The 24,642-nt window shown below is 39.2% G+C and overlaps 1 protein-coding gene and 1 long non-coding RNA gene across 17 annotated transcripts in view; one reads left to right on the forward strand and one right to left on the reverse strand.

The window, feature by feature from the left end:
- The window catches only part of NR2F2 (nuclear receptor subfamily 2 group F member 2), a 103,134-nt gene that overhangs the window by 5,166 nt on the left and 73,326 nt on the right, over positions 1-24,642 (reverse strand). Inside the window, exon 1 of one of the 5 annotated variants that reach the window (XM_039490469.1) lies at positions 7,081-7,554. The exons of 2 other annotated variants lie outside the window; for them this stretch is intronic. In XM_039490469.1, the coding sequence (XP_039346403.1) occupies positions 7,081-7,123 (43 nt within the window). In that variant the 5' untranslated portion in view covers positions 7,124-7,554. Of the gene's footprint in view, positions 1-1,248; positions 2,803-7,080; positions 7,555-24,642 lie in introns of those variants that run through there. 2 more of the 5 variants (XM_039490467.1, XM_039490468.1) reach the window with 2 other exon arrangements.
- The window catches only part of LOC120372920, a 34,766-nt gene continuing 12,995 nt past the window's right edge, over positions 2,872-24,642 (forward strand). For 7 of the 12 annotated variants that reach the window (XR_005585258.1, XR_005585260.1, XR_005585261.1 and 4 more), the window contains exons 1-3: positions 2,872-3,048; positions 4,205-4,301; positions 5,726-5,838. This is a non-coding gene — a long non-coding RNA (uncharacterized LOC120372920). The other 5 variants (XR_005585267.1, XR_005585265.1, XR_005585268.1 and 2 more) reach the window with 5 other exon arrangements.

The raw sequence follows: 24,642 nt of genomic DNA on the forward strand, positions 1-24,642 counted from the left end.
AGGACACTACGGATCCTCAGTTCCTAAACACACAAGAATTCACCCCCCCCGCCCCCTCATATGTACCGAACGTCTGTGTGTGTGTGGGGGGGGGAGGGGATTCCTCTTCATTACAGCTGATATTGCTTATTGATTTAGGGCTGCAGGGCGGGGAGGGTGCAGGCACCTTTCAAAACACAGAGTGCTCGTCCCAGACAGCATTTATTGACTATTCAACAATCCTTTAAAAAGGTAAAATTCCCCTGCAACAGAGACGGGTAGATACAGCCACGCGACGGGCGAGGGTTTTTATTTAAAAGCACCTTTATCAGCTGCTCATGGAAAGTGGGCCTTTCATTTTGTTAATAAATTTACATGGTGACAGCAAGAGAAAAGGAGAGGGAAAGGGAATAATAGTCAGAGATGCAGAAAGAAGGGAGAGTGGCTGAAATGTGCGTGGCTTAGATTTGTTATTTAGCATATGACAAGGTTAGTTACTCTTGCAGACACACAAAGACAAGCCTGGCAGTCCAAAGCCCCCCTAACCCTTAACCTACATAGCAGCGTCCAGACACAGAACACGCCATTGCAAAACTGGAGGCTCGGATTTCTCGTCTAATTTTATATCACAAAGACTCGATTTGCACGGATCAAAACCCCTCAGCTACTTATTTCTTTCCTCCATCTCCCGTCCCTTTTACCACATTCTCGCTGTCTCTCCTGGGGGGTGGGGGAGATAATTACAATACTAAAAAGACGGGTTTATTTAAAAAAATCAGACTGAGAATCCATAGTGGAATGCAGAAGAACCCTGCAGTGATGCGAGTTACATTGCTACAGTAATTCGAACCTCCTCTGTAAGGGTGGGTGATGGGGGTAGGTATTCATCTATCCATCTATAAATTCACACACACACGATTTGGGGGAAAGGGGGGGGGTAATGCTGAACATGCAGGAGGAAACATTAAAAAAGTAACCACGCCTCAGAATAATCATCTCCCTCCTTAAACAGCTGAACCTAAAATATCCACTTCCAATGATCCTCCATCAGCCAAATCACACACATCAATGAGGAGGGCAGGAGAAAGCAGGCAAGCCCCCCTCCCCTCAACACCTCAGTCTGAATTAAGGGAAAGTTTCTCTCACTCGCTGTTTATTGTTGATTAGGCTTGTTTTTTTTAAAACCTGATTTGTCTGAAGGGGAGAAAAGAAAAACAGAAAAGCAAAATGCAGTGACTGAAAATTGGAAAACAAATGAAATCCCAATACCTTCCCGTCTCATGCCAACTTTGAGGCATTTTTTGAGCCGGCAGTACTGACACTGATTGCGGTGGTGCTGGTCAATGGGACAGTTCCTGTTGGCACGACAAGTATAGCTCAGATTCCTCCTGACACTCCGCTTGAAGAAACTCTTGCAACCCTCGCAAGTAAATTGGCCATAATGTTTGCCACTAGACTTGTCCCCACAAACCACACATTCAATGTGCTGCTGCTGCTGCTGCTTTTCTCCTCCTTGGCTCTGCTGGCTTGGCTGGTTGGTCTGGGCTGGAGTGCTGGGGGGCCCTCCTTGTCCCGGGGTTTGTGGTGTGTGAGGGGCCCCAGCTGGTGGTCCTTGCACTGGAGGGGCTTGAGCAGGCTGAGTTCCCTGAGCTCCGGGTACATCGTCCTGGGGGTCTCGCCACACACTAACTACCATTGCCATATCTATTGGACACCGTTTCCAAACTTCCTGTTCCCCCTTTATTTTTAAAGTTTGTTTGCTTTGCTTTCAGATCAGCTTTGCAGCAGTTTCTCTCTCTCTTTTTTTTCCCTTAAAAAAAGGAGAAAAGGGGGGATGGGGGACAGAAAAAAATGCCAGCGAAGGCGGAGGACGAGGGGTGTTGGGGGGGGGGGGCAGATTGCGAGTCGATTGTCTGGCTTAAAGACAGAAGTAAGGGGATGGTAGGGGTAGGGGGGAGAGAGAGAGAGGAAAAAAACTCTCTTCAAAGATCTCCCTCTCTCTCTCTCTTAAAGCTGATCTGCTGCAGAGGAGTTGAAGGAGGAGAGCCGAGTGTCGGGGGGCCAGGTCCAGGGAAGCTCACAGTCAGCCATTCAGGAAAGCCATCAAAATAAGAATGGAGAAAAGGTTAAAGATTACACACAAGGCTTGCAAAGAAAAAAAAATTGCACAACTAAAAAGACTTTTCTCGGCGCAGAAAGCGGAGGGGTTCGCTGTAGTTTTTTGAAGTCCAGGTTGTGGAAACATCAACCGAGATCAGCTTCGCTTTTTTTCTCTCTCTCTTTCTTTCTTTCTTTCCGCTGCTTCTTTCTCTCTCTTTTTTCTTTTCTTTATTTTGCTGCTGCTTCTCCTCCTGCTGCCGCCGCTGTTGCTGCTGCTGCTGCTGCTCGCTGCCTTGTGCCGCGTCTCCTTCTTTGCAAGTGGGGCTCTTAGCGCAGTTGGTTCACACAACACATGGGGTGGAGGGGGGGGGGGAGGGAGGGGGGAGGGGGAGGTGAAGGGAAAGAGTCAACTCTCCAGCTTAGAGCTCAGCCAGTGATAATGATAAAAGAGGAGAGCAGGAGGAGGAAGAGGAGGAGGGAAAGACGGATCACAACCTAGAACACAGCATCATTCTTCATGCAAAAAAAAAAAAAAAGCAAGACGAGAAGAGACACGGGAGGGACAATCAACCCCCCCCCCCACCACGACCACAAAAAAAAAAGCAAAAAAAAAAAAAGGCGAAAGAAAAAGAACTGAGAACCAAAGTGATCAAATATGCTAAGAAGGGGGGTTAGGAAGTGAATGCGATTTATAGGAGCGGGGCTGGCAGAGTGGTGAGTGCTTTCTCTGCGATCAGCTCACTGCGCTCTCTATATAGTGAACTTTGACACGACTGCTGCAACTTAGCACACGTTACCATGGCGACCGCTCGCCTTATAAGGCAACAGACTGTGTTTGACTGGTCAAAATCTCCCGGACCTCCCCTCGCCTCTCATTGGACCGCTCAGCCTTGTGCTGGCTGGCATGGCTGCCAAGGCAGGCCGCCCGGTCCTAAAGGGAGAACGGTTCTGGGACAGCTGAGAACGGAGGTGGGGGATGATTTTTTTTTTAAATATGATCGTTATTATTATCTCTTTGCACTTTCCCTTTGCCTTAGTTGCAGGATCTTTCAAAAGAATGGAGGGAAATAAGGCTGGAGACCCAGATAAATATCAAGGGCAAAGTGAGACTGAAATAGTCTTTGTAGATCTCAGACTTTATTAACTCTTTGATCAGGAACGAGGAAAAAAAATCTGATCATATCATCACCTGTAAGCAAGAGAGTTACATTACATTTGCCTGTTCCCCATTGCGGCGATAATGTCATAAAATAAATTCCTGATGGATTTTTTTTCCAAGGGGGGTGGGGTGAGGAGGGTAAAAATAACAGCTTCTGTGCTAAATAAGGTGATCGGATGTAATTCTTATAAATCAAAAATTGGGGAAGGAGTGCTTTCAGAATTGATATTCCTCAGTGACTACTTTCTCCTTTTTAGGGTTAAAGTTTCGTAGCTATGTAGATTTAACTTTTTAATTGCTCAATCCGCGAAGAGGATGCTGACAAAAAGATAACTGTGTCACTCAGATGCTGCAGTTAAAAGACATTATCATGAACCTTATTCAGCATCATTTAAAAAAACCCCTCTAAAATGGAGTTAGCTGTAAAGTATAATTTCAGTATATGCAACCCTAGCTAATTATTGTGAATGGTTATTTGCAAAGGTAGAGATACCTGTATTCATACAATACACATTAGTGAAATGTCTGTGTGTATGCTACATATATATTAGATATACATCTATCAATGTATATAGACAGAGACATCAGTGAATATGGTACTTGATTACAGAATAGTTGAGTATAGACTTCATTGTTTCTTGACTGCGCTGGCATTTCAAGAACCATTCTTTTCATCAAACACCCAAACGTAAATTGGAAATAATTAGCATACAAATACACACCACACATGTCTGAATATCTATATATGTGAACACATACCCACACACATTTATTCTGAGTTGCATAGTGTTTACAGCAATAGCAATGATTTAATCAAGTACAGCATATCTTACATTCATTGAGTATGTTGGAAAAATTCAATGCTGTATCCAGAATATGAATTTATTTTCTTTGATCAGAAACCTAGGCGGTTTGGTCATAACGCAATGCATTTCTAGCTATTCAACTTTATTCTTTTTGTTTTAGGCTAAGCAGAAATTTACGGATAACATACACGGGGATGCGGTAGCATTGTGACTCGGTAGCACAATCTCTGTACTATATATGGAGCAACTCTAAATAGGTAACCGATCTAAGTACACAGGGGTAATTGTTTATATCCTATTGAACCTGGGTACTAAGCACCATAACGGAGATAGTTTATTTCTTATTGAATAGCTGCAGCAAGCACCAGAACAGACAAACGCATGGATAGGTAGAAATACATTTTAAAATACATAGATAAATGGACAGGCAGACAGTTACTTCTATACAAATATACACATACATATATACACATACATATATACACAAGTCTGAGATAGGGACTTACACACATATAGTCAAACTAAGTAGAAACATGGGGACCCAGATGCATACAAAACTATATACAGGATTCATTGCTGCAGCTTCCCCCCTCCACACACACTTTTTCATGTTGCCACATGCACACCCCTTCTGCCGCAGAAATAATATATGTCTCTAAAGCCGCAGGTGCTGAGATGATTGGAAAGTTGTAAAAAGCACCTAGACTTGACACTGTCCTGTTTATAAACCTGGAATATAATAAGATTCCACCAACAAAGATGCGCGCCTGGTCAATTTCAAAGGCAGGCTGTAGAATTCCAATTGATCATGATGTAGCAATATCAACCCTTAACTTAAATAGTGATCGAGGGGGAGATAGAAATAAAGGGGTTGGGGGAAGGGACCTTTTACGGTTAAAATGAAGAGAGCTGCCTTCTGATTTCCAAATAACTCAGACATTAGGGGTCACGCATTTTGGTTGAAAATATAAAACCTAGTTGTTGACTGTAGTTTATGTGGCATGTCTTGGAAAAGGTTTCCTCTCTCAAATCTTATAACGTATACAGGGATAATTCATCATCTAAAAACATGAACATCTTAACAAACGCAGAAAGAGCGTTTATTTTTTTAAACAAGGTCCACATTATGAATAGTTTGAATATGTGATCTACCTACATATGCTTAAAAGCTTCAGTATATTCGGATTACTCAAACCATAATGAAGAATGCCCCAGATTAACTATTTGCTCTTCGAGGGATACAACAATGCGACTGTCTATTAGGTGGTTTCCTATTTATTTGAAAACACCCCTGCGATGTAGGCTGATGTAGAATAGATGAATATAATGATGAACTGCAGCTAATGTTGCTGAATACTATTTGAAAAATGAGGGTACCGCTGATAGATGAAGATTCTAAAATGTCCTTATCGGAGCTGAGTCACAATAAAACAGTCATATTTTGAAAGTAGGATTGTATTATTAATTATTATTATTATATTATTTATTATTATTTACAAAAAGAATAAATCCCTCCTGCCATTTTACTGCAGATGTAAATTTATTTTAATGAGCGGGAGGCGGAAAGCGTTAGTTTTATTAAAATAAAGTTTGGGATGGCGTCCGTGTAAATCTTTAGAAAAGAGGGGGAGATCTGTTTTTCTGGCAGAAACTTGCCTAATCGTCCTCTAATTCTTTATAGATTAAATCGCAATAGGAGTACAGCATCGAACAAATACCGAGTTTCACTCTGAACTCAGCGGAAAGCAGTTACGTCTAACAGAATGCAATGAATTCCTCTTCTCCCTGAATGTAGTATGTGTGTGTTTTTCTCTTCCACCACACTGAAGTTCCATGAATAGGGAAAGTGGCTCCTATTGTGTGCCTCTGAACTTCCAAGTCAATGCAATTTTTAACCACTGGCTTGTGGTACTTTGAAAATCACCAGGGGCTGTCAGAGTTGGGTCCTCTGAAAAATTTACAGTGCTAAATCAGAGCATATGCTGTGAGAGAGGGAAAAAATTGCTTAAGATTGGAGCAAGTACAGTATCTGTCTGCCCCCTAGTGTAAGTCTCTTATCTGCCTAAAATTCAACTTTAAAAGAAAAGGATCTCTTAAAGGGAAACGACTTTTGGCTCACGTATGCATACGAGAATGAAACTTCTGTGCATTTTAATCTGATTAATTCCTAAGGATTTAAAATTAATTGGCTTGGACACTCCTAGACGGACAGTTAGATTTCTGCATCAGGGTTTCTCCAAGCCGTGTGTTGAATAGGTATTTTTAAGCGGAGGGGGGGGGGGGACTGGTTTGTGATTTTTTTTTAAATGAGAAGCCATGCCTCTCATGCTTTTGTCAGAACAGAGCAGTTTTGCTGCTTAAAGTCAGATCTGCACCTTTTGCAATAAAGAAGGATAAATATTTGCCTTAAAGCTGCAGACCAGCTGCCAACCGCACCTTCCGATGGTGAGTATATATTCCTGCTTCTTACCATTGTACTTGCTTAAACAGAAATTGTTCCTGGTGGGAGAAAGATGGGTTCTCAGCGCTACACAATCAACACCGACCTTTCTCAAAATAATAGTAATAGTAATAATAATAATTAATACAAAATGCTGCCAACTTCCCACGATTGCAAAATTCCGTGCAGAATCCCTAGCACTAAAGTTAGAGACCTGGTTCCCCTGCATCCTTCACAGTCAGTTACTATAACAAAGTAGAATTAGTCAGTTACTATAACAAAGTACCCTTTCAGAAGGGCTATTCGTTCTCCACTCTTGTTTGAAATGACTTTGATGCACGTTTGTATATTAGCTTTTGAATCTGATTTGGGTTTTGTTTATTTTTACTAAAGGACGTGATAACTGATGGTGCTGTAATTGCAGACACTGGGTCTCTTCCCTCTGCCCCCCCACCCCCTTCGAGCAGCCCACGTAACCTTAGAAACGATAGTTTAATACGTAAGTTATCTAACAATTGTTTTCTTAAGAGAAACACAAGATCACAACACATTTAAAAAAAGAGTGAAAAAGAAGAAGAAACTATAAGTAAACATACCAAAACCATATTTGCCTTGTTCAAGGTCCCAAATCGCTTGCATCTTCTTTTTCTACCTCTCCTTTAGTTTGGCAGGTGAAACAAACAAACCAAAAAAACCCAAAAACCGCTGTTTGCCCCCTGAAAAGATGTGCGTTGGGTAATTAAAGAGAATCTCCTTCTTGGTGTTTATCTAAGCGATTGTGCAAACTGATAAAAAAAAAGTAAATAAATAAATAAAAGAAAAAGAGGCTACAGCTTTCGGGGGGGGGGAGGGAAAGAAGCGAGGTGAAGGGAATAGATCTCCCCCAGCCTAAAGGGAAGTGCTTTCCGTGTGTTATTAGCGTTCAGCCTTTGGGGGAAAAAACAACAACTGAACACTCACTCTAACTTTGCACAGACAGGGTTTGAGGGAGAGCTTTGTACATAGCTGCTTAGGAATGTGCGCCTTGCCTTTAAGAAAAAAAAACCCACAAAACCCACCCAAACCCAAGGTAGGAGAGATGTCTTTGAGTGATCCTTGTCTCTCATCTCATTCCTTAGAAGGAAGAGCGTCTTGCTACATCTTGTTTGGAGCTGAAAAGACCCGAGACTTAAAAACCAAACCAAAACAAAGGGGAAAAAAACCAACCCCACAGGCCCCCTCGTCCAGCCGGAAACAATATCGATAAATAAGAGTGAAATCTCCTAACTTAGTGAGTGTTGTGGTCGGATGTGAGCACCCGATTTCAAACCCGCCTAGAGAAAAACCGCAAACAACTGCAGACGAGCGATCAACACATGCACAGAAAGGGGACTGGGGCGGGGGGGTGGGGGAGGACGAAGAGATAGTGTCCTGTTTAGGGTCGGTAGGGAACGCAAGCACATGCTACAGCAAGCTGGAAAAGAATCGGCGCTAACCGGGAATCTGTCTCTCTCTGCCCCTGAGCGCCCAGCTAGAAGGAGTTACTCCACATTTTTTTTTCATTTTAAAATAAATAAATCCATCCATAAAACCCGCTGGAATGATCATCGCTGTTGCCAATTAAAACCCTTAGAAAGACATTTCCCCCAGCCCGTCACAACCGTGGCAACTTTCGAAATGCAAAGCACGGCGTTGGGGTTTTAATTTGTTAATTTTTTAAAATTCGAGGACCCTGTTGCAAATCGGCTATTACGCCCATTCCCGACCCACTCAAACAGTCCTTCCTCCTTTCCTAATGAACGAGACGCTAGCGCGGGGAGAGTTTGGGACAATTTGGAATACATTATGCTGCGTTTGGCAGTCTGGTACAGTTTTAAACTTAATGGATTCCTGCTTCTTCCTTTTTGTTTTAAGAAAAGAATGACCAGGGGGGAGTGGAGGGGGAGGGGCACACACGGATCTTTTATTTTAGGAAGCTGTTATGGTAAGAAGTGTGTCAAACTTGACAAATGGAACAAACGTTCCCCCGATCTTACTTGTCTTTGCCTTAAACCAGGAATTAAGTTAACCACAGTTCTGAATGTTAATTGCATGTTTACTGAGCTAATGAAAATTACAAATGGGTTTTAGCACCTCAAACAATGATGAAAAAAAAACGATGAAGGCAACCATCATCACAGCCTTGGGGGGGGGGAGCGGGAAGGAATAAACGCACAATATTGACCAGAAGGGTAAATCTTTTAACTGTTCATTAATACCCTAAATATGGTCTACACAAGTTTCCACTCCTGTTAAGTCTGATCAGTACATGGGAGATGGAGACACAGCCCCGTTGAATGAATTTTTATTATTGCCAGAGGGACATTCAGATTCCCGCCCCCCATGCAGTCCTCCCCCCTCTGCAAAATAAACCCCTTACGGGTGAGAATTCTTAAGGTGTGCTGACAAGCATATGATACATAGTAAAGTAATTTCCTCTCTTAGCCCACGCCTCCCCCTCCCCACACACCACCTTTCCCAAATGTTCCTTTTCTAGCAGTCCCAACGGCTGGGAGGGAGAGGGGCAGAGGAAAGGAGAATTAACCCTCCCCCCGGTTTATCCTTGCAATCCAAGGAGGAAAGGATGACCTAATAATTCAGTTTTATGATAACAATTTTCATGCTTGAAAACTAACTGCCCAATGAAACCTAAAGGAAACAAGGAAGAGAGGGAGATTGTGGACTATAGCTTTAAGGATTCTCCCCCTCCCCCCCACCCCAAGGTGCTGTATGGAGGGGATTTAATTAAATCTGCTAAAGATGTTTTAAATCTAAAATAAAAAATAACCCCAGGGAGACGTTTTCCCTCTGGTGTGCAGCTCAGCGTCTGAAAACTTTGGCCCAAGTTGTAGTGATAGCCGCGACTCTGCTCTGCAGGGGTCAGAGGTGAGGGCTATTTTAACCCTAAAAGCCTGCGAATGACCAAGGTTGAAACTAGGCTTGCAATACTAATAGCCATAATTACCTCCACCCATTCCAGGGGCATCCCTGCAGAAGAAATGTTAGACGCTGGGTCAGAATATCTTGGGCTTGGTCATTTATGTATCTGTTTAAATAACAGCACTATCAAGGAATTTCTCGAAGTGTTCCATTTGCTTGTGGGACTGAAGCCTTCTTTTTTTGCAAGCATTCCCAAGGCGCTAGGGTCTTTGTCTTAGAAGGAATGGAGTGTTTGAATGGTGTGAAAGGGACAGAGAGGGTCGCTTCAAATCGATTTTACTTGTCCTCTCTGTCTTTTCGGATCAACGCCCTTCAATGACCACATAGGTGCTCTTTCAACCAAAAACTTGTGCAACATTTTCTGCCTGTATTGGTGCTAAATACAATAAATGCTGGGCAGATTTTTTCCCCCTTCTTTCCAAAGCAGAAAGCACCCTAATTAAATTGTTTTATATGGACAGTCAAGACAGACCAATTAAGTATGCATTAGTATAAAGATATATTCTGGAGATAATCGCTCTATACAAGATGTGCAAAGTTCCTCCGGCAGAGAGGGTGTAACACCTTTTGATATAGATCCCCCCCTCCGACCCGCAGTCGTCTCCTTTACCTGAATAAGGCACTGGATAAATTAGTTAAAAGCCATTAGGTAAAGTGGTTTATAAACAAAGTTAACAGGTGGATGTACTCGTTTGTATAGTAGAATATTTAATTGTAGTACACATCCATAATATAAAGCTATATGTTCATGTTATATATATATTATAATATATATAACATGAAAATATAGCTCTATATTATATATGTGCAGTATGTGTACTACAATTAGATATATACATGCAGGTAATATTCAGCTAATATAGAGACAGATGACTAAATACACGCATATAATAAAATGTATAGCTGTGTATAAAGTATGGATCAGATAAACACACATGCTAAATATAATACATAGTTATGTATTAGATTTTATACACACGTGTATACACACACACCTATCTATACACCAGTATAAACACTGACACATATTATATACTGATTTAATCATTTACAATAGAAAATACTTCGCATTCCAGGCACGGGCTTTCCCTGGGAAGAAATAACAGATCAGAAGAAGCACTCCTGAACTCCTCTTTCTGGCCATTTTAGTACCTTAGAGAAAGCTCTCTAACGTGGATACTTATAGAAAATGGTTTAAGATCTAGTCCGTTGTTAATTGTTTTAAAGGCCGTTTCCATATTCCAGCCCTGACTCATTTTAACCTATTAAAGGGGGTTGGGGGTACATAGCCTCAGATTGCTAGGAGAAGAAGCGGATGGATGTGAAGTTCTTGAAGCACCTTGTATTCCCAGGCACTTCCGAACAAACACGCTGAGCATGACTGTGCTAGAGAGTGAAGCCCTTACAGCAAGAGATCCTGATTCCTGCACAAGTGGGACTGAGAAAACAGACCCCCTCACCTACGTCCCCCCTCGCTCGACATTACATTGTAAAGCGAGGAGAGCGAAAAAAAGAGGGGGTACAGAATGGCAAATGCAGCGTGTCTGGTGGCTTGCTCGAGATTCATTTTACAGCTGCACTTTGAAAGAACATCACAGGGAGCTAGGAGATATGCTGATGCGTAGGTAGTTTAATGTCAAAGTAAACCAGTTGAGAACAGACAATTTTAAACCCTCTATTTCTCTCTTTACTGGGTACATTCGAGGACAAATCATAACATACTGCAGGAGAGGCAAAGAACTCATCTAAAGGAGCTCTCAGCAAGTCTTCTCCCGGACAAAAGTCCACCTCCTGTTGGGCTGGGTATTGATCAGGAGAGGAGCTGAAGATGTCACCACACTAAATATTTACTGATCACACACAAATAGCCGGGACTTGAACGATTTTCTCCTGTGAGGAGAGTAGAGAGAGAAGGGTAAATCATTTTATTAGTGTGTATAAAGCAAAGAGCACACTCTGGCTTGGAGTGTTTTAAGATGTGTCTTCAGCTGGATGAAAAGAGTTAGGGAAATCGATATCAAGTGATTAGGCGACCCAGTAGTGTCAAAGAGAGAGGCTGTGAATTTCATGGATTTGGTTATACCGGGATGGGGAAAAGAGAAAAAAAATATCGGGAGATTAAAGGGAGGAACCCATTGTAGCAGAACCAATGAAAAAATAATACCTAATCAGCCCGAAGAAGGTAGGAAGAAGAATAAAGACCCACATTTCTAAAAAGACCCTATCAGCTAGGCAGTGGAATCAGGAACACTCATGAAATAGACAAATAGGAGGAGAATAGAAATTCTATAAGGAAAATACAATTAGGAGAAGGACATAAAAGTTTTCCCCACCCACATGTAAAGCAATGACTAAAACACTGAGAAAATGGTGACAAAAGACATACAGCGAGAATAAAAAGGAGAGGGCTGGAGTAAATGATGGTCAGATTTTGAGATCAAGTTGAAGGGACTTCAGTTATCTATCTCCATCAGGCAGGAATGTCTTTAATAACAGCAGCTACAGGAAATTCATCTCTGATGTGAGATTTTAAATCAAGTTTGTTCCCACCCCCTAAAATAAACGTGGTGAATAAAATAGATTTTAGTGTTTAACCACATCGTGTTATGCTGTAATAACAGCTCTTCTAGTATGTAATCTACAGATTACTGCTTTTCTAAGGTAACCACAAATGGCATCAAAAGCAGTACTTCTGAAAATGACAACATGATTAAACTCCGCTCTACACGTAGTATTTTAATTCGGATGGGGATTTTAAGGCAGGATCTTTAGCAGTTTTTAAAGGACTATTCAATTCTCTCTCAGGTATAATAATATCAATTTATGCGTGGTGGTAGGTTATATACAACTCTGCTTCAGATAGTCATGGTAAATAGCAAAGTATACCAAGCTAGAAATCGACAATGACTCTGCCAATCAACCTGAAGGTAGACTATTTAAAGAGCCCAGTGCATTTTTGCATAGAATAAATGGTATTTTCGCGATATTAAAAGGACTAGCTGCAGCGTATATCTTTTCTTTGGGGGGAAGAACCCAAAGAGGGTGTCACTGAATAGAATTAAGTCCATACGACCGAGGGAAAGTTTTAGAAGCAGCTCGAATGATGCTATTTTGTGAAAAGGAGGAAGGGATCTTAAACTAGGGATCTAAGAGCAGAACTGATGGGAAAATGGCTTTTCACTTCTCCAAGGGCTAATTTTGCAAGCACTGAAGTTGGAAACAGCGACCAATAGGCAACTGGTTTCTAATATCTAAGAAGGGGCCGAGAAAATGGCTTCTCATTCCTTTGTATGCCCTTAATCCAAACGCTATTTTCGCCCTAAATAAATGGCTGCTGCTGTTACAGGTCTTGGAGGGTGGGATGGGAGAAAAGGGGGGGGGGGGGAAGAGGTATATTAGATGAATTTCATGTAAGGCTACGGGGTTCATACAGCCCTGCTGGATCACTAATGCAACAGGAAACCCCAGGACAGACACAGCCTAATTAACAGTTTTCCATAGCTGAAGCGATTTTTTAAGAATCCCAGTGGATTACACCAATATGTTCAGGTGTGAGGCCAGGAGGGCCTATAACGCCTCCCACTATAATCTTATAACCTCTTTACCTAATTCCTTAGATTGCAGATAGGAAGAGTCTGACCCTCGAGGTCGTAAAGAGCTTGGTTTCATTAACCCTTCCCGCTCCAGCACAGAACCAAGGTTAACTACGCTAATCTAAAGGGTGTGTGTGTGTGTGTGTGTGTGTGTGTGTGAGAGAGAGAGAGATGCTAGGGAAGAAAGGAGATTGCATTAGATGCAGTGTGGCTGCAAGGTTTAAGAACTCTGCTCCTTCCTATTCCCTTTTTCTCTAATACGAAGGGAAATAGAAATGGAAAGAGAACTGTCTTGCCCGCTTATGTATACATATATACATATGCTCTACATTCACATGCATAACACTTATAAATATATGCCCACTTTTGTAAAACAATATTTTTGATTGACTTCATTGCAGATTTTCTTTTTCACCACTTTTAAAACGTGGAGTAAATGAAAATATTCTAAAAAATGTCAGATATTGCAAAAAGTATACTTACCAGCCCCCAAACCATCACTTTAGATTCCTCTCCATAGTCAAATTATAACTTTTAAAGGAGACATTTAGAAATAATTCTCAAAGTATATTTGCCTGCTAGCACACCTGGCTGATATTTTAATAGGTAGTTGCAGTGTATTGATTCAAGATGAATCACTGATGTTGAAAGTTAATAACTCTCAAATTGTATCTACATGCCTATATATATATATACACACACACACAGAACAATACTGTAGAAATTTGCATTTTTGCTTCACATTCTCTATTTTTAAATCTTTTAACATGATATTGAATTGTATCTTTGAATGCTGTCAAACTACTTTTTAAGCAATTCAATTGTTTGCAGATTTCTATGTATTTCACACAATATTTGTCACGTACAAATCTTCACCTACACATTTGAATTGTTTGTTTGTTTGCTTGCTTGTTTCCTTTTTCCCCAGTATGAAGATAGAAATATGTTAACTACTGAGGCAGGTGGCAACATTTCTGGTGAGCATGTTTAAATATGATCCCTGCGTACATTTATTTTATTTTCAAATTAACAAGAAAACTGGAATAGCAAATAATATGAATGATAACTGTAATATGCTCCGGTCTATTTAACAAGCTCTGGTTTTAGAATATAACTATATTTTAATCCATCATGCTGCTAAACAAAAATAAAAAAATGTAACCTCCCCCAATAATAGTAATCATTACCTTTTATTTTTTACTTGTCTTCCTTTCAACAGATGTAATAATGAAGACTTTCTAGTGGCTTGTGATTTTTAAGAGACAAGTCCAAAAATAATTAGCAGAATCTTAGGCAGTTGAAAGTATGAAATCATATATATTTTAAATATTCAGCTTTAAAAATAACATTCTTATCAAATATAAAAATGAAAACTGAGCTACATTAATTTTTATTTATAAAAATTCTAAGGGTTTTTTAGGTTTTTTGGTTTTTTTTAAAAGCGGAAATGGATTATTTAGGGAAGCAGTTACTACATTCTAGGGCCTGCATTAGGCATTACATAAATAGAAATACAGCTATCAGAAATATCCAATAAGCCTAGACAGGGACAGACAGATGTACACACATAACCACAGCTGAACAACATAACATGAATTTAAGAGATTTTTTTGATCAATTGCATATTTATAGCCTCTTAATTAAAACTCCAAGAAGCTTTCTTGGAAATATTTTAAATGCATATTTTAGACTCCGTGCTCTGAACTGAATTAAGATGAGCTATTTTACACAATAGTGAAATCCTTCTCTGTACTGAGTGTTTAAGAATCAACTGCCTATCAATCTAGGTATACAGTTCATCACATTTACTCCCTTATTTTTGCAGACAGTATTTAAAATGGTACTAGTTTTCTATTTATAAGAAATGAATCAGTCTTATAAAAAATCCTATGTGTTTGAGATAAATTGGATAAGATTTTATCATGTTAAAGAATTAAACGAAACTGAAAATATTAAAGCAAGGGGATACCAGCAAACAGTGAAAAATGGCAGGTGTGGCCTTTTGTGACAAGCTTGCCTTATATCAAGTGCCAGGAAGAACAATTTTTTAAAAACTAGGACCAGTTTTAGGTTTTAATAGGGAACAATTACATACAACTTTATTTTCAGCTACAGTATTTAATTTGATCTAAGTATTATCTGATAATGAAATAACCCTATTTTGGATTTTAAATATATTGTTGCTTATAAAAATGTTATGGTTTCAATCATATCCTAATCTTAGATATACTTAAGTATTCAACCTTCTTTGGACACAGACCAGGTAGCTGAAGTCAGTGGAGTTATCTCAGTCCCTATATTTACCCCTTTATATTATAGTATATTTTGTTACTAAATCTGAGAAGTCTTGCTACAGAGAGGGAAAATAAATTCATAAATTGCGTGAGATCATTTTCAACACTAGCAACTTTTTGTTATGCAGAATACAGTTATTTATTCACCAAACACCTCTGATAGTGACTTGCAAATGTCATTTTGGCACGTTTAAACCTTTTGAAGTTCTTCACCTAAAAATTAATCATTTTGACCGATACTGAGCAGTTAACCTCCCCTATGTGTTTCAGATCCAGTTGCAGTGCTTCATAGAGAGATGAAATTGTCATCCCAAATAGTAGAACCTGAGAACTGGGTTGCTTTAGAATGAGAGGGGATTCTTTTTTTTTTTTAAACCACCCATAATAGTATGGCATGTCATACACCAATAAAACAGTTTTGATAACGTTGCTCGTGGGCGTCTCTACCACATAACGTTTTCTTAATAATAAACAAGAAACTTTATCCCAGCTAAATTAAAATAGGGCAGATGTTGGGTATGGTTCAGATTATCCAGCCTTTCACCTCTTTGCCTTTGGCACAAAGGTGTCTGACTTTGTCTTCATACTACGTCTGTTTCTAACTCTAAGGTATTATTCCTTCCCTAGCTTTCTACTTTTATTTTACGTTATTTTACTGTCTAAAATTCAAAGTATTAATTCAATAACAAACATTCTACTTTTTGGATTGCTAGACTCAGTTAGTGAGGATAAAAGTAATGGATCTGTTAGCTTAAAAGAAAAGTAGGAGCAGTAGAAGCTGTTCTTAGATAGCTCAGTTCTGGATTGGTGATAGATAACTTTATATTATGATGATAGCGGCTTCAGTACAACTAGCTTCCAAGGCCTGAGACCTTTAAATTGTCCCCTTGCAGCATGTGTTCTAAAGGTTAAAAATGCAAAAGGTCCCATCACTAGAGATATTTAAAACTAGATTAGACAAAGCCCGAGGAAATATAGTTTAGTAGACAATCCTGAACTGACAGGGGTGGGGACTAGATTGTCAAACAAACCTTTTCCATCAACTGTTTACAAATCATGACTATTACATTTCAATGCCAGTACAATGTTATGAAGAAAGGGTACAGTTTTGTCCATTTGAAATAACTAAGTTTGGGTTGATATAAGGCACAAATGGAGAGAGCTGCCAAAGTTGATGTTTGGTATAGTTTTGCATGTTAGAGTTTATAAACGCTTGGCACTATATGAAAAACTCTCAGTGCTTTGCGGCTGATGATGACTTGACGCTCAGCTTAGTAAACAACTGTTGAAGGTTAATCAGGATTCTTTTCTGAACTGGATATTTAGAAGCAGGAAAAGTGAAAGCTGTTTCTTCCCCGGTCCCCCTTCTCTTTTCCAAGGCATTGCTAACTTTTATGATTTTTTTCCTCCTCTTTTACTATCTGTCTTTGTGCCTCAGGGCCAGTGAAAGAACACTGCAGATTCTAGATTGCTTTCAGAGTTTGCCTTTGCTGATGATGGATTACCATGTCAATTTAAACGGCATAGGATTAATTTGTTTCAATGATTTCTCTTTAGGCTGAATGCCAGCCTTTTTTCTATCTCTCCCCTTGCTCTTCAGAATGATAATAATAATAAAACCTTTAAAACAAAACAAAACAAAAAACCCTATCCATATCCCACTTTAAAGAGACAATAATAGAAATAGACAAGTTAGGTGTAATGTTGCAACAGAGTTATAGGTTTGAGTGTTTTTATCTCATTCTAAAAGGCTGAAGCATACAGTCACTCACATTAAAATGAAATTGGATCCAACGTTTATTCAATAAATACTTGTCTTGTAGGTAATCCAGAGCAGAGTGCTTTTGACACATAAGGACTTAATTTGTCTTGGATAACAAGTTATTAATATGGCACATTTAAACTTGCCACCTACAATAAGGTCATTTAGATCTATAACACGACTCACAGGATGGTGTTAGAGAACTTCATAGAAGCGAGAAACAAAGTCTGAGACTCTGTCCTAGTTCTAGAATGCTGCTACACATTTATTCATTTTACTTATTGTTTGGATCTTTTAAGGAGAAAGTTCACTACACGATTTTTGTGGAAACTGAAGCAGCTACTCAGAGATCAATATGATACTTTCCTAATTTTGATGTATCTCCAGCTTTTCTTTTAAAACATAACTGAAATGTCCATGTGGAGTAAGTGACTGGGTTTTTTGAAATGAATAATCTTAAAAGCTATGTTACCTTTGCTAACAAACTCATTGCAGGTTTGAAAGTGAAGCTAACGACATTCGGTTCTGAGGGGAAATTCACATACATTTTGCATATACTTTGTCCATGTGGTTTGCAAATTACTTTTCTTTTAGTAACAAGCATAATCCACCCATAAATGTTATTGCTCTAATTTGACTGTGCAATGTTTGTTCATGAGAGAGGTGTGTTAGATGGTTGTGATCTGTACATAGCTGAGCACATGTGGATGCTTTTGGGATTGTATTGGATTTCAAAACCAAAGTGCTGTGCAATGAACTGTTTAAAAAATTGGTAACCTGGAAAAAGAATAAACTCAATTTCACTCCTTCCTCTCTCCAGGCCTAATAATGCCTGTAAGAGTTGCATTATGACAGATATATTTTGCCTTGTGGGCATGCTATTCAGAAGCCACATTTGCAGCCAGTATCTCTAGTTCCACAGTAACTGTGAACTGTATTATGCTGTTTTAAAAGTTAAAGTTTTTGGTTGCCCTCAACATAGTATATTTTGTTTCTATAAGAAATAAAATCTCCATTTAAACTCTTTCTGGGAAAAAGGATATTACACATAAGTTGAAAAATGCAGGCAAGAAAGGCTAATTGAATGAAAAGAGAGAATTAGGTTAAAAAATAGAGTGCAATCTAGTATCACATTTTCACTAGTGTAACCTGAAATGAAGGTGTCTCAAAGTCCCTAGTGATGCCAGAGTGTTTAGATGTTGGGCACAGATGGAGACACCTATTGAAATGTGTCTGAAGAAGATTAATAGGACTTGTCAGTGTTGGGAAAGCACTGCTTTGCTGTAAATTTCTACTAGCACAAGATGAATTACCGATGAATGCTCAGTTATCAACCCCATCACTATCATTCGACACTAAATCAAATTGAGCAGTTATCTACAATCAGAAAATTTCTTTTAAAAATAGGCATACACCTTTAGGCTGGAACTCTTTAATAAAAGCACCCCGTAAGACAATACTCTCTGTGTTTTGTGTGTCTCGTCACTAAAGGATATATTTTAAAGTTCTCACACAAAAGGCTTCTTTTCAATAATGAACTCCAAGTGCAGTGTAAAATTGGGCTAGTCAAATAACAGAAGAAGGTATTCATAAAATATCTTCACCATATAACATCTTTACTAAGGGCCTGATCCAAAATCTACTAAAGTTAATGGGAGTCTTTCTATTAAGTTCAGTAGTTCTTTGGATCAGGTCCTATATCTCTGACGCAAGGATTTTTTTTTCCTGGTGATAATACATAAGTTCCCCTACTTTGGAAGACCATATATCCTAACCACATTTTAATGCAGAATAGTGGTCAAGACTCAGAATATAATAAATAATAATAAGAAGAATTAATAAGATAATTAATGATAATAAATAACGTATTTAGGAAATGGCAGCGTAATACAATGAAATGTGTCTTGAATGACTGAAAAGCATTTTGAGTAAGAATTTTTCCTTCCATCCTTTACTGAAGACTTGCTTAACTATAATGAAAATTTACCAGCAAAGGGACCAAATCTACTAGATCTGCTTTTACCATCTTGGTTATTATAATTATATGAGATATTTTTGATTGAGTTCTGAAAAATGTCTTCCCTTTACCCAGGGATAGTAATAATTTTGCCCAGCTGATTTATTCTAACATGTTTCTAAAAAGTCAACTCCCCCTGGCACCTTTTCATTATTATTATAGATAAGAAGAGTCACTTATGTTTAGGGTGGAATGCCAAGGAATTTCCCCTCATTTGATCTATGTTTCCAAGCAAGGGCATAATTCCCATTATGCAGAATCAGGACCTGGCTATGCAAATTTTAATAATCATCCAATAACTTCTCAGCCAAGGCATATATCCCTCTTTCCCCTGCCATTTTATCTTACTTGTAGTTTACATCACCTTTTACTAAACATATTACATGCTGTTTACCATGGGCTGCAGCTGGAAAGCCTTTGTGTTTCTCACCCCAGAGCCCCTCGCTGACCACCTACAAAATTAATTGGATAAGTAGTAATAGTGGTTTACTTGTTTATGTTCAGATTCTGATTTTCATGAACTTAAGGCCAGATCCGCAAGTGGTGTAAATTGGTGACTTTTAATGGAGTTAGTAGCTGATTTACAGCATCTGTTTCTTCTAATTAAACCCTTTAAAATGATTCCTTGAAATTAGTTGGAGGGGAAGATCCTTTAAATATGTTGGTATTATGTAGAGTATCATTGCAATCTTTAACTTTTCAGCAGGAAACATGCAAAGAGAATATTATTAAAGTTCAGAGCAGTGAGAAGCTAGCTAGAGTGCAGCATTGGAGAATTATGAACTACTGAGCATAATCCATAAACTCCATTTGGTTACTATAATACGCCAATCTGTATTTATTACCAACCCACTCTGATGCTTATACAACTAAATTTGCTAGATTTATACACTCTAATGGTTCCACAATGGGAAAAACCTGTGTTCTTTATCTTTCCTTTCCTGTCCCAAATAACCCCTTCCATATACACTCTAGGCTTTTCTAGACCTTGTCTGGGTTTAATCAAAGGCGGTGGGACAAAATGTGCATTATTAAGAAATATAAATATTTTCAGAAGCAATCAAAGGGTTGAAAGATTGATTCGGCATGTAGATTGGATTTAATTCGAAGCAGCTTTGTTCTAATGAGGACTACTGGGATACAAAGACAGCAGCCGGTTATGGCCACCAGTTGGGAACTTTGATTCATTACAATAACCTGTCAAGAATTTCAGCTAATCGCTAGGTACTAAGTAACACAGTGCTGGGGTAGCTGGAGGTCTATTGTTTTCAACCTCTCTCTCTCCAGAGAACAGATTTACATTTCATATTATCTGTTTTACAGCAATGACGATTATGTCTAATTTCTTGCGGCATATGGGGCCAAATCCTGCAGTCTCTTACTCAGGCAAAACTCCTGTTGATTTGAGTCTGAGTTTTGCCGAAGCATGGAAAGACTTGGCCGTCGATGAGAACTGAGTCAGTCGTAAATCGGCATAACTACGCTGCATTAAATGGATCTGCACCCATTTACAGTGTCTGAGGATCAGGCCTGGTTAGTTTAACAGTGACTTTCATAGCAACCTTTTGGGCCAAATTCTGCTACCCTTACTTATGTAAGCAAATGAGACTATTCAAGGAGGAAGGTGCTACTCAATGGGAGTAAGAGTGGAGAGAGCTAGTTCTTTGTTGGCCTGGAAGCTTGTGCATTATTATTTTTGTCCCAACAGACATTAAACGCCATGCCTATAGAACAGGGGAAACATAGAAAACCCAGTAAAAATGGATAAGAACCATCATTAACAAATGTATTGCTTTCCCTTTAGACTTTAAAATATATTAGGAAAACTCCTTTGGTGCACAGGGGTAATATGTCACAGGTACTATTCATTTGGGGAATGCAGGACTCTGACGGCTTTACTAAATGTAGTGCATACAGTTAGAATCACAATACATACAGGATCAAACACTGACTAGTTCTTCCCCCCACCATCACTTTGTCCATGCAGGCTGAGAAAGCTTGATTTCTCTGAACTGTTTCACCCATCCACAGCTGGAATTCCAAAGTGAAATGAAAATGGCTTTAAAATCAACACTACATGGGAGCCTGAGAGAACAAGTTTTCCTTTGTTGTAGGGTATAGTATTATTTGCTGTAGGTTTTTGATATACATTCTAAATTAGGCCTGCAAAGGCATGCTTCATCTTTAATTCATCACTCTCAGCTGAAAGAGATTAGCAATGTCTAGCACGCACCCTTCGCATGGTGCTGACCTCATCAAGTATGGCCTGAAATTAATTAGCCTCATTCATTCCAAATGGAAAAGGATAATGGAACGGCATTTTAGAGATGACCATCACAAATTGTTTGCAGCATATTTAAAAGCCCCCTCTCTTTTAAAACTATGTAGATTAAAATTCTTTCCAGCACTTGCAATTCAGAGTTATCAACCCACCAGGAGCAGAAACGGCTCAGTCTTATTTGTGGAACTGGAAGTCACATGGTATGTGTGTACGTGTTGTGTGGCTGTAAAAGAAAGAAGTTTGTCAGTGGCAGAACATCTGGAATTAATTTGATATTTCCAGGTGCTCTGGCATAGCTGGGCATCAAGCACATGATGTTTAAGCATTCTTTTGCTGGATCATTTAAAGCAATATGAAATCAGTGTTCCTTTGCCATTCATACACGCAAAGTGCTAACACAAATTCCAGGTTGGCTTTAGATCATTCATTATCTAATTAGAAATCAGAGCAGACCCGAAACAGCATTCCTTTGAAGCATCCTGGGCAGCAGCTTGGGATACTTTGACTGTGTGACCTACATCATGTTGCACCCTCCAATAGTCTACGGGCTAGATTTTAAAGGTAGTTAGGTGCCTAAAGATGGAGATAGGCACCCAAGTGTTTTTGAAAACCCCATTAGGTGCTTAACCTCATATTTAGGTGCCTAAATACCTTTAAACATCTGGCCCTGTGTCCCTTTCCAGACACTCCAATAGTATTTTAAACTATTGCTGCTGACTTTGTTTAATCACAGAAATACCCCACACCGCCAATGGGGGATGGATCAAGACAGGCCAAGGTTCTGAATATTAAATTTTCTCTCTTACCTAGCCAAATATTTTATTAGGAGACTCAGGGCTCTGAGACTGGTTGTGTAAAACTGTTTTTTAGGGATAAGAGCTTGGTGCCCATGATTTTAATAAGGCCTGGTCTAAATTTTATAATTCCTGCCACTCCCAGTAGCAGTAAGGAAAGAATAAATCCCTAAATGCAGAACTGGAAATAGCTAAATACTGATCTGATACATCAAATTGAACTATAAGTCCATTAATTTCAGTGTTCTGGCTCCAACAGTGTCCTGGGCCTGATACACCACAGGAAGGAGAATATCTTTATAATGCACAAGGCCAGTGCTGGACATGGGGGGAAAACACTTTGTGACATCCGCTATGGCCACCTAATGCCCCAAAACAAGAGATTTAATTACCGATCCTTTAGCACATATAATACAAATATTTGTCCTGCTAATGTTCCCACTGACGTCCTAGTGACTTCAAGACTGGGCCCATTATTGTTGGTCATAAATGAGCTCGTATATTGTCCAGCTGTGCCCAGAATAAAATCACTCAGCTCCTTGAGCTTCCAAGTTAAGGTTAGCCCAGTAAAATAAAAATAGATGTCAGAAACAGAAGAAGAAGAAGAAATCAGACCGTAGGTATAAAGCTAGGGGAAACACAGTCTAGATTAAATTGTTATGTTAGCCTGTGTAGTGATTTAGTGTCAGTTTTTTTTTGTAGATCTCAGCTCAGAACTGTTTCCTCCTAAATAAAACAAAATGTTGAAGACATGAGAAGTGAATTGACCCAAAGGTGCACCAATCTGGATTCCCCAGTTGTCTCATCCCTAATCCACTGACTGCAACAACCTATCATTTTGGAATATTAAAAGTTCCTCATATCTTTCATCTTTCCAAAGTTCACGTCACATCCTCTGAGCTGGACACTTGGCATTTACTTTCCTTTTTGGTTTCTCTGTTAAGATCAAGAGACTTCTGCTTGTGCAATGAGGTCAGCTTGAGTGGACCGAGGCACACAAATGGAGTCCCAGAGGCTGGACAGATTTGATGATGAATTTTAGCAGACAGAATCCCTGCCCTCTGCAGGTACCTTCTCTCTTGCTGTCCCCTCTCCCAACTCTCCAGGAACCAAAAAGAAAATGGTGTTTTGTTTAGTTTTTATCATTTGCGGACATTTCATTGGCATCCAGTTATGTAATGTAGCCCATAGGGGACAAGAGATCCAGCATAAAAATGATCTGGATACATGCTTTTAGGAATAAGTGAATTTCCAGATAAACCCATTTTTCAATCCAGCTTAGTACTGTAAATTAATATATGCTACATTCAGAGATTCAGATGTTTGATTTGTCATAATTAAGTATTGTCTTATTTCTTGCATAACAGTTAAACAAAAAGGCCTACTTGTGACACAAAACTATTTTCAAATAGGAGCGACCTACTAGTTTTTGATTCCAATCATTCAAGATACAAGTTAGCCAGTGATTTTAGAAAACTAACTCATGATGGTTATTACAATGGATGGCCCATGTTATCTCTGGTGTAATGCCACAGATGACAATGGAAGTGCACTACAGATAAATTTCACTTGTTCTTTTTAATATAGACATCTTGTAATAATCAGATTACTTTTAAATAATACAATAGGATTACCCAGCTGGATTCAAAAAAACAGTTTTGCATATACACAGATCATTTGATTCACAAATACAGGAAAACTCAACAACTGTTTTACAGTGGATAGCAACATTAGACTATAATTTAGAACAGTAAAAAAGGAAGGAACCTCCCGCCTCCCCACCACACACATATTCTGCAGTTAGGCAGAATGTAATTACCAACACTGGAATTTGGCCATAACACTATGAGTACACCAAGCAAATTTTTGCCCATTAAAGCAACAATTTACTCACTTTCAATAACAGCATTCATGAGGCATTGCAACAGATGGCTTACATCAGTGGGTAACCTTATGCATGCCTGCTGGCTGCCCTATTCTAGGCACAATGTTGTGAGTTCAAGGAGGAGGATCATCCTTAACTCTGAATGCTCTTTTGTGGGTTTAAGTCAGATCTTTAGCCTAGGCAAGAATTTAGGGGAAAATTTTGTTAATGCATATGACTAGAAAAAAAAATCTTTATACTGTATCAGGATCAGAGTTATTTGTACTCTTGCTACAAGTCCCTAAAACAAAGCTTAAGGGGGACATTTTTAAAAGTACAAAGAGCAGTTAGGCATCCAAATCCCGATGAAAGTCAGTGAGAGTTTGGTGCCTAATGACCATGAGTTTGGAAATCTCCCTTTAGGGTGATGTAGTGCTATGTCAGGCCTTTTTGGGCTTTGACTCAGGGCCTGCTTGTACTTGGCACTAGAATCAGCGACGTGCTGTGGGTTCTCCTTCGTCACTTGTGACATTACTGAGCCACTCATATCTAGCAAGCATGCACACTGACACAGAAAATATGTTGATTAAGAGTA

The sequence above is a fragment of the Mauremys reevesii genome, linkage group 10 (genome assembly GCF_016161935.1).
Source record: "Mauremys reevesii isolate NIE-2019 linkage group 10, ASM1616193v1, whole genome shotgun sequence".
In the NCBI taxonomy this organism is placed as follows: domain Eukaryota; kingdom Metazoa; phylum Chordata; order Testudines; family Geoemydidae; genus Mauremys; species Mauremys reevesii.